General features: G+C 43.3%; 1 protein-coding gene across 1 annotated transcript; it reads right to left on the bottom strand.

Moving 5' to 3' along the window:
- Nucleotides 1-69: 69 nt before the first annotated feature.
- LOC127463272 (poly(U)-specific endoribonuclease-A-like) lies at nt 70-7,674 on the bottom strand. The gene is given in 7 exon segments (XM_051772535.1): nt 70-1,226; nt 1,229-1,397; nt 1,817-1,970; nt 3,356-3,516; nt 3,518-3,675; nt 5,784-5,895; nt 7,116-7,674. Coding segments are annotated over 7 exon segments (1,041 nt in total). The 5' UTR covers nt 7,329-7,674; the 3' UTR covers nt 70-1,152.
- Between the last annotated feature and the right edge of the window lie 3,288 nt (nt 7,675-10,962).

The following is a 10,962-nucleotide window of genomic DNA, read 5'->3' as shown; positions in this document are numbered from 1 at the left end:
GGCACTGTTTACCAGCATCTCATTCCCCCAGTTCCTACATCTGTGGTCGCCCCATCCCAGGTGCAGAATCTGGCACTTATCTTTGTTAAACTTCACAGGATTGGTGATTGCCCAATCCTCTGACTTATCAAGGTCTCTCTGAATGGCCCTTCTGTCTTCAAGGGAGTCAACAGCCCCTCCCAGTTTTGTATCATCTTCAAACTTGCTCAGTATCCCTTCCAGTCCTGTGTCCAAGTCATTTATGAAGATGTAGAAGAGCACTGGGCCTAAGACGGAGCCCTGTGGAACCCCACCAGTGACAGGTCCCCAGTCCAATGTCACCCCAGTCACTGTCACCCTCTGTACAGGACTCGTGAACCAATTGCTCACCCACCACATGATGAGTTTATCCATCTCTGGAATGGACATTTTGTCCAGAAGGGTACTGGGAGAGACAGTATCCAAAGCTTTATTGAAATCCGAAGGATTACATCAACTGGCTTCCCTTGATCAACCAAGTGGGTTACCTTGTCCTAAAAGGAAATCAGGTTTGATCAGCAGGACTTTCCCCTCGTGAAGCCATGCTGGCTGTGACCAATGACTGCATTGCCCCTCAGTTGTTTTTCAATATCTCCCAGAATAATCTTCTTCATAACTTTACCAAGCACTGAAGTGAGACTAACAGGCCTGTAGTTTCCAGGGTCATCCTTCTTGTCTTTTTTGAAAATTGGAACAACACTAGCCAGTTTCCAGTCAACTGGGACCTCTCCAGATTTCCAAGACAGTGCAAAAATCATCGAGAGAGGCCTCGTGGTGGCATCAGCAGCTCTTTGAGCTTTCTCAGATGAATCCCACCAGGCCCCAGAGATTTACAGAGACCCAGCTGGAGCAGCAGAGAAGGCTGATGTAAATTTAAAGTAAATCTGATTCAGCCTTTAATGTCAGCAGCAGTATGTTTCATGGTTTGTCAGATGCTAAGTCGCAGCACACTTCTGATTTAACACTACATTGCAGACCAAAAGAGAGTGAGTCATCAATTTTTACTTAAAATGAGTTGTATAAAACAGCACATTAACTTATTCTGCTGTCTGGTTCTGTCCACCCCCCATCCTTTCCTCCCTTCCCCACCACACCACACTTCTTTGGGAAAAAAAGGAGTGTGGACTGTTCTAACTACGAGTCTTCACTACTGGTGCTGAGCAGCACAGGATATGCTGTTCCAATGTGGTGCCCATGGCACCAGACAACTCATCTATTTTCACTGTTTCATGGGTGACTTTTTCTTCAGACAGCAGGAAAATGACGATGTAAAGGGCAAATTCAAACTCCGGGCTCACACCAATAAAGGTGCTTCCAATCAGCTTGACTGAGCCCTTCCAGCTGAACTGGATGCTTAAAACTTGGACATCTTTGTCAGGCTGAAAGCATAAAAAAAACAACAGGATAATCTCAAACACAGCTGTGAGAGGGCAGATAGAATTTCTGATTCCAGGTTTTTGAGAGCTTTGAAAGATTTAGTCATGCTTGGTGTACCAGGGTGCTATAGCTGGAGCACAGTCTTCTCCCATACCTCTGGACCATATACGATCATTTATTTCAATTAAGCCCCAACAGTGTTGCAATTCTGTAAACACCATCACTACTTTTTAAAACAGTTTTTGCAATAAAGGAAGCTGGACGGCAGGGTGGTATTTATTCTGATTATCTACAGTTATATACTGTATATACTTATTACTGTTCAAAACAGTTGAGCCTGTGATTGCATCACTGAACCTTCTTTCATTACCACAACTGGATCCATTTGTCTTGCTTGCAAAGGCACCCTGCTTGTTCTTACCCTGGTTTTGTTCTTCCAAGCGACATATCCCTTGTAATCAATTTGGTTGCACTTTTCCTGAAGGTAGAATTGCACCCAGTTATGCAAACCTAAGATCTCTTTGCCATGCCTTGTTTCTCCAACAAAAACATGCTCAAAAACACAAGAATCGGGTCTGTAATAAACAAAAGAACAATATATAGGTCTTTTATGTGTTTAAATAGTTCAAATTGGCAGAGGTAAAAGGTAAGAAGATGCACAATCTTGCTTAGGTTGATTAATGAGTAGTTTCTGTCTGGATTTGTTGGGTTTTCTTTCTCACTGTGCTCAAAACTTGCAATAAACTTGTGCAAGTTTCGAGCTGGCTTCCCGCCAAGTCCCTGAAACTCGATGACAAGGACCTGCTTCCCAGAGAGGGAAGAGAAAAAAAAACGACTTAAACAGCCAAAGCTATAGCAAAAATATATATATATTTTATATATGAGACAGATATATACAATGAGAATACTATGCACCACAACTCCAGAAATCCCAAACAGTTCCCCAAAAAGGGAAAAGGGGGAGGGAGAAGGGAAAAGGACAAAAAGGGACAAAGACCAAACAAGTCAAACCAGCCAACTGAAGGTAAATTAGCAAAATCTCACCACTTCCCTTTGAACAAGCAGGATGGCCAGACACGGCCCAGCACTCTCCCCTCATGCGTGGCAGATAACGGCAGTCACTGTAAGCCTTGGCTCCAGATAAGCCAGACCGAAACAGGGACCCGCCGTTCTCGAACCTCGCCAGAAAGGAAGAGCGCGAGGTCCCTCCTGCTGGCTTTATTTATACCTCAAGTTACGTAAAGGAATGGCATGGAATACTTCCGTGATCATTTTCCTAGTTCCTTCCTCGTTACAAGCTGGTCTCCAGGAAGGCCTAGAGTGAAACCATCACAAAACTCCAACCATGAGGACTGAATTTGTATTTGATGATGAAGGTTAATAGTAAATGCCACAGATGCATCACTGCTGCTCATCCAGATTTTATCAGTGTTTCTGGCACTGTTTCCTGTAACAGACTCATAGTCAAACTGATGAAGTAAGATCTGAAAAGTCTGTGGTCGAAGGCCTCTGATTAGGTTCACAAAGAGCAGCCGGAGGCAATTCACTAGCAATGTACCACAAAGGTCAACACTGTTTGTCTCTGAGCAGTAAGATTTCAACACCTAATTTAGGCAACATTCATAGAGTCATAGAATGGTTTGGGTTGGAAGGGACCTTAAAAATCATCTGATGGGCAGGGACACCTTCCACTATCCCAAGTTGCTCAGAACCCCATCCAACCTGGCCTTCAACACTTCCAGGGATGGGGCAGCCACAGCTTCTCTGGGCAACCTGTGCCAGGGCCACATCACCCTCACGGGGAAGAATCTCTTCCTAATGTCCAATCTAAACCTACTCTCTGTCAATTTGAAGCCATTCTGAGGATGTCTTCCAGTTCAGTGTGTAACAGACAGCACTCAGATACTTATCTAAATCAAACAGCATAGGAATGAACAGTGGCCATACCCATCAAACATACCTGTCTTTTTCTTTCCTGGCGTAGAGCTGGAACCAGATGTCATAGAGCTGATGCTTGAAATCGGTAAGGTTTGGCTTTGCTAGGTTTTTTTTGAGCAGATATTCATGAGCTCGCTGAAGGATAGAAAACCAAGACACAGACAGAGTTTACTTTTTAATTCAATGTTTTCAGTGACAAAAAAAGATCTGCATTACTTACCCTCATGACCTCTGTTGCTAAGATAGCATCAAGAAAACTGTTGTTTTCAGCTATTTCTTCTGGAGTCACTACTTCAGCTACACCAGTTGATGTCTCATAGTTGTCCAGTAAGGAAATAAAGGCTCCTCAGTGGAGGAATAATTCAGCTTAAACCTACATGAGATAGCTTGAGAAAAATTAGGGAAGGAAATATACATTCATGGACGTGCTTGAACTATAGCCCTGTCGTGGTTTGGACTTTGTTTTCCCCCAGAGGCTAAGAAAAGTGGTAGACCCCAAGGGGTGGAAACCCCTGGAAGTTTTGAAGTTCTGCCCAATGGGCACTCCTGCAAAAATGTCAACATTCCACAAGCTCACCGGAAGAGATGACTTGTAGTTTTGGTTGTTGAGGAGAGGTGGCCATGTTGTAGAGCCACGAGGAAGGGGCCCCTGGCTAGGGGGAGGGACTGCAAAGACCTGGAACAGTGCTAGGCTGGACTAAGTGTCTGTAGTTAAGCTGGGAGATGTTTTCTCCATGGGCACAGAGCAGCAGCCGGCAAGCACCACAGAAACGGTGGCAGAGAGCCAGGACAGATAACACCTGAACTGAAGGAGCAGCAGAAGCAGCATGCAGCACCAGAAAAAGGACTCCTGGAAGGAGAGCCGGGAGAAAGAGAGCCAGCAGCCTGAGAGACAGAGTTCTGAGGGTAAGACTGTACCAGCCCCCCAAAACTCCTTTGAGATCCCTCTGAGAAAAGAGGGAGATGGACTCCTATTAAGGAGAAGAGTTTTAGACATGCAGCACCGGAGAGAGAGAGGAGCTGAGAAGCTCAGAGTGTCCTGGAGCTGGACCGGGACGGCCAGATGGAATGCAGGGGGAGTTGACCTTGGCTCTCCCCTCGCACTGCTGCCACGGTGGCAGCCTGAAGGCAGGGCACAGAGGCCCTGCAAGGAGCTGAGTCTCCTGGAGATACCAGACCGTCACGAAGACCCCCCTGTGTCTTCGTGATATGACGTGGTGATACGACCTTGTCTGGGGTTACGAAGCCCACGGAAGACCCCTTTGCCTGTGTCAAGGAGGCCGAGGGAGCTTGGATACATCCCTCGTGGATGCTGGCAGAAAGCCAGCCACAGCTGCTGCATGCATGAGATGAGGAGAAACCTGCTGCCTTAGAAGATGCTGCTGCTTAAGGAATGGAAGGGATCTGTCCTTCTTTCCCTCCTGGACTTTATTTGGAGGGGGGAAGAGATCTGATCCATTGTAAATACTATATGTCATGGTAGAGATAGTTTGTGATCATGTGTATAATGTGATATGGTATTTATTTGTACAGTCATTGTAATATATTCCCTTTCCCCCACTTTGAGTCTGGTGTGTTTTGTCTGGAAAAACCCATCTCACATTAGGTTGAGATGTTGGGAGGGGGGATGGAGCTAGGGAATTGGATTTTTGGGGCTATCTCAAACCATGACAAGCCCCCAACAGCAATGCATGGAATAGCTATGGATGTAGAGCTGTCTGCAAGGGCTTAGAGGCTGTGAGCAAAGGAGGAAAGATGAATTTGGTGTATTTTTTAATATACAGAAACATAGAATCGTAAAATGGCCTGGGTTGGAAGAGACCTTAAAGATCATCTTGTTCCAACCCCCTGCCATGGGCAGGGACACCTTCCACTAGCCCAGGTTGCTCAGAGCTCCATCCAACCTGGCCTTGGACACTTCCAGGGATGGGGCAGCCACAGCTTCTCTGGGCAACCTGTGCCAGGGCCTCCCCACCCCCATAGGGAAGAATTTCTTCCCAATATCCAATCTAAACCTACTTTCTGTCAATTTGAAGCCATTCCCCCTTGTCCTGTCACTCCAGGCCGTTGGAAATAGTCTCCCTCCATCTTTCTTATAGCTCCCTTCAGGTACTGGAAGGCCACAATGAGGTAACTCTGAAGCCTTCTCTTTTGCAGGCTGAAAAATCCCACCTCTTTCAGTCTTTCCACAAGAGTCTCATCCTTTTCACTTTGTAGTGAAAGAATCACAGAGAAATTCAGATTTTGGCTAAGGCGTAAAAGGATGTTCTCCCTGACGCTAAGGTCAAAGGTAACCTCCATGTTATGAAAACCCCCTTCAAATGACGTGCAGCCTGATGATCCTCATCACCATCGAAATAATATACGATGCTATATTTTAGGCAAACCCATAAAACCCAACATGGATTCTTCCATGTCATGTCCACCGTTAACAAAAGAACAGGTCTCACTTGCAAAAGTTTTTATGCTCTTCAGGAGTCCTTCATTTACATTGTGGAACAGATGTCTGGCTGCATTGTCCCGGACAGCACTGTCCCCTGGCTGTGCTGGACCTGCTTCTCCCTGGGAGAAATACCAGAGTAAAACAATGTGGGAAGTAAGGTGTCCTCAGAGGAGACAGTGCCTGCCTTTGTAATAATCCAAACAAACCCCCATCAGGATTCTTTGTTAGGAATTGTCTTCCTATGAAACAAGAGAAGACATTACACAAGAACTGCCAACATAAAGTAAAAAAGGCATAATCTCTGACACTGTAAGAGCCTGAAATTTCTCCGTTGACTCAGAGATGACTGTGATGATCCATGTGACAATTCAGTTCTGATCAACAGTCAGCTGTGTTACTCTGCTATATAAATGACAAGCAGAAGTAATGTAGAGCCAAGGGTCCCTCCCAACTCAAATAAATAAAAAGGACATTTGAGGACCCTCCTTCTCTGTGCAGTTGTGAGGAGGCTTTCCTGACAGCTTTCAAATTTCTATTTCATAAAGGGCATTCCCAAGGAAGGAGGATAGAAGATGAGTAGCAGTTTGTTAACATGGGCAAGGGTAAGTAGAGCCTTGTTAAGACAAATGGAGAAACCATATGGGAGAAGTTTCCCCCACGCATATTTTGGGTATATTTTGGTAACCCTATTTCAAATTTATCAGCAACAGAATATTATATGTTATAATGTGAGGCACCATTGGAATAAAACATTTGAGTAACATCGGAATAAAGTGAGTATTTGTGTGAGTACAAAACTGGATTCTGAATATTCAGTGGCCTCTTGCAGTCTGTGGCTAAAACACATGGTTGTTTTTGCACTACACTGAGCTAGAAAGGAGTGAAATGGCTGCCTATCAAATCTGATACCCACTCCTCCCTTACAGTTCCCTCAGACTGTAAGCAACAGCCCTGAAATCCTCTTCACCCACGCCTCTGTGCTATTCCCCACTCTCCAGGAAAAACCCAAGAATTCCTCAAATTCCTCCCTTATTCCCCTAAGAATGACTTGGGTTCTATCTCACCTACTGCAAGTCACCCAGACTGTACACACAAACCATCATTCACATGCTGAAACATCCATGGATGTCCAGGAGAGGACCTCAGGACTCTAGTTCTGCTCGAAGTGTGGCCAGCACTGAATTCAGACCATATTGCTCAGAGTATCATCTTGGTAGCTCTTGAAAATGGAAATTACAAAGCACACACAATTTTTTTTAGGAAAGGCACTTTTCCTAAAGCACCTTTTCCTACAGCACCACGCTGCCCTTAATCCTCATGTGACTTGGCAGCTGGTTACCTGAACATCAATCGTGTAGTCTCTCCCAGGCATGAGGCGGGGAACATCCATATCCTACATCTCACTGAAAAGTTTAGAAAGTTCATGATTTAAGGCCTTCCTGTCAAGAAATGCAGAGAAATACACATTAAAAAAAGACATGCTGTTACTTCTGTAAGTCCCACTTCTGGAGTCTTCTAATGTCACTCCATGTTCTGGATACCAGCTTGTCATCAGGAGAGGTTTCTCTTTCTCCCCACACCTTCCTGTCAGTGCTGGTCTAAAAACCACACATTCATCTTTAAGGAATGCAGGTAACCCATAAAGAAACTTGAGCCTCCCCTAAGGTTATGTTAGAGTTTATTTGAAAAAGTTCTTGTTGATAAGTCTTCTTGCAGTTTCCAAAAAACAAAAATGAAGACAGTGGTATTTCATTCTTGTACAAACCAGAGGCAAGCAGGAGATGTTACCAGTGTGCAACAGCACTACCAACAGAACAGGAAGTGAAGAATTCCCTCTACAATAAATATCTTTCATGCACTGATCTCTGATGCACATACAGACCTACCTAGACTGCTCCTTTCCTTGTTTTTAATGGAATTTTGCCCTGAATAGTAGTGTACAGCTTTCAGAAGTCTATTCATCCATCTATCAACAAGATTTAGGAAGTTGTTACTGTGATGAACCGCCCAGAGGTAGCTCCAAGTGCATCATGTCCACATCAATAGGATCAAGACAAAGAATAGAGTGGAGAAGAAAGAGGAATGGATTAATCTGTAAATGAGTGACAGTGGAATTAATCAGTTACAAACCAGCACGTGCACCAAAGCCCAGAGAAGAACCACTTGATAAGTTTGAATTCTCCTCCAAAGCAAAAAATAAGAAAAGTACTGAAATCTGTTAACAATAGGCATTTCTTTCAAATAGCTGTTTGGCCAACGTGCCATGATTTTTTAACTGGTTCTCCCATACTAAACTAAAGCACCTTCAAGTCCAGCTCTGAACCTCCTGATTCCTGTTATGTCTTCTGCTTCTGTGCTGCCCAGGATGGAGATAACTTGCTGTATCCTCCTGCCAGTGGCAAAATCCATGCTCTCAAGCAGGAAGAGCAAACAAATATTGTGATGAAGTCACAGTCTTCTGACATGGCAGCTTGAGAGTCAGGAAGTGCAAAAAGTGAGCCAGCATTTTATGTGTCCTCTCCTCTCTTCACTTTGTAGCAGGCTCAGAAACTGATGGTTTAAGCTCCATACTGGAAGAAACAGAAAGTAGCAAACTGTGCTTGGAGAACTGAGACTTTTTTCCCCTGTCACTGAGCAATACTTTTTCTCCAGATTCTCTGTGTAACTTTGGGATGGAACTCATACCCTAAGTTTAAAACCCTGAAAAGCTCAAGCAATCTGTGCTTAACTCTTTGAGAGCTTGATGCCCAAAGGAATTCACATCCCTGAGCTAGGAGCCAAAAGCAGGCAGTTTACATTAAAGCCCCAGAGGATGTACTGCAGCAGCTGAGGAGCATGAAGAATACATGTGATATTCACAGAACTATTTAGAGTGGGGAAAGCAGCCTCTTACAGAAGGGCAGGGCTGCCACACCTCAGGCTGCCTGGAGCTGTGAAGCTGAGCCATCATGTACCTCAGGAGGTACTGACAGATCCACAAGATCATTTGAATTTTGAACTAGGCTTGAAAAGGTACCTATACCTGAAAGAAGGAAAAAGACTTAGACTGACCTAATATTATTGCGTCACTTTTCTCCTGGGTTCTGGGCCCTCCTGCTGCCTGCCCCTCTGCCTCAGCTTATCCCATCTGTTTGAGCGCCATCATATTGTGTCTAATACAGTTTTTACTTTGGAAGTGGTGGATAGGAGTCTGCTGTATGCTGGACATTCAAGATATGTGAAGCATTATAGAGAGTGTCAGTTGGGTTTTATTATAATACTTTGTTCCATAAATTCAGTATTTTATACACACATATTTTAGTATGGATGTATTTTGGTAAAAGTCACCTACACAGGAGATCTGTCATCCCTTCAATACCTACTGTTTCTTCTTGGTCTGCTCTGAGCAGATTTTTCCTGTGTTTATAAAGCACTTTAGGGCTTTGTTGGACCTTTCCTCCTCTAGAGATGTTATGGAATATCGCATGAGCTCAATGGGTCTACTCAGGAGAGGGCTACCTAACAGATTTCAATCCTCATATTTGTTTCATAAATATACTTCTACTAAACGTAATCCTGCATTCAGAAAACTTGTCCCAAAACTCTGAATTCACCTAATTTTAGAAAATAAAGCCCTTTTCTCTTCTTTATCTCGGCTGGGTGCTACCACAATATCATTGTGGACTTTTCCATGTTTCTCTGTTTCCAAACAGAGAGCACCTGTACACATTGAAACTGAAGGTTAAACAAAAATACATCCTTGCCAAAGCAAAGAACTTGTTTAGCAGCTTACACAGTCACCTTGTAAAAACTCTTTTTGCACAGTATTTCTTTCAAAAAGGGCCATAAACTTTGCTTACACATATTAGGTGAGACAACTTCAATGAGAAGATGCTCAACACCTTCATGCAAATTCATGACACACCAGCTTTTAGGTAAGGTTGTTCTGGAAAAGAGTATTGCACATTTACTCTCTGGATTTCAATATAACTGTATGTATGACTCAACCCAGAGATTCTTATCATCAATTCTCAACTCCCTCCCTATGGTGAAAGCTCTCAGTTGTTAAATTTGTGCTTTCACATAGAATAAATTATTTCTGTGCAAGAAGTGAGGCCAATTGGATTTTGTCCAGTTGGAGCCTTGCTGGGCTGTGCTTTCATGAGCAAAGCACCACCCCAATAACAAGAACACTTAGTCTGCACTTCTAAGGCCTGAGACAACTTTTGGGGGAGGCTCTTTGCAATAGTAACTTGATGCACCAGCAGTATGGCTAGAGCAAAAGAATATATCATCCCCATTTTTTTATGGCTTTCAAGTGAAACATTCATGGTGTGCCTGATTTTTCTGAGTGATTTTCTTGTATGAAACCTTTGTTCTATCCAAAACAAGGAAGATTTTATTGCTATAAATCAGAAATTACTCAGGAGATGAAGAGAATTAAAGGTCAGCAGCAAATAACGTGAGCAAGTCAACAGTGTCAAAGCAAGAAAAACATGTGTTGCAAATGGGTCACACAGCTCTGCAAAGAAGGTTTGATCAAACATCTTCTCCAAAGTAAATTTACCTTCAGAGATCCTTTGAACAACATCCAATTTTAAACAGCCTTTAATCTTTACACAGAGAACAAGAGCATTTGGAACACCAGAACATCCACAAGAAGTTTCCAATCATTTTATAAAATGGGTTCAATTTTGTGAAATGCATGCATCAGCTTATATGGTTAATAGAGGATAGAAGCTATTATCTCCATTTTCCCCTTATGCTACTGTGTATGTCTTTTATTTGAGTCCAGTGACTTTTTTTTTTTTTTTTAAGTTTAAAGCTGTTATTTGAAATACCAAGGTTTAAGTGAGGAAGGTTTTGTAGGTGGAAAGGAAAAGGCGTTGTGAAGGAACAAACATAAGAGGGGGCAGTTACTCAGCAGTTACTCAGTCTGTCAAGGTCCTGGGCAGGCAGGTGATGTTTGAAGAAGCAACTCTACATATCTCTACATTACATTATAGCTATTTTTAAGCAAAATCTGATCTTAGCATCACCTTTATTTTAAGCTAAACCAGCTTATGGCTCAGAAGTCTCACCGATTTTTTATACTGAAGTTAGAAAACAGAATAAAAAGAGGAAGCAGGGTTATTGCCGTGCTGCATGTCACATAATGTTCTCTCAGACAAATGTATCCCACCCCCTTCACCCTTCATGTCAGAGAA

This window comes from Manacus candei, unplaced genomic scaffold, assembly GCF_025592945.1.
Source record: "Manacus candei isolate 608988 ecotype Guabito, Panama unplaced genomic scaffold, ASM2559294v1 h1tg000153l, whole genome shotgun sequence".
Taxonomy (NCBI): domain Eukaryota; kingdom Metazoa; phylum Chordata; class Aves; order Passeriformes; family Pipridae; genus Manacus; species Manacus candei.
Note: the sequence above shows the minus strand (reverse complement) of the source record. Positions and strands in the feature narration are given on the sequence as shown.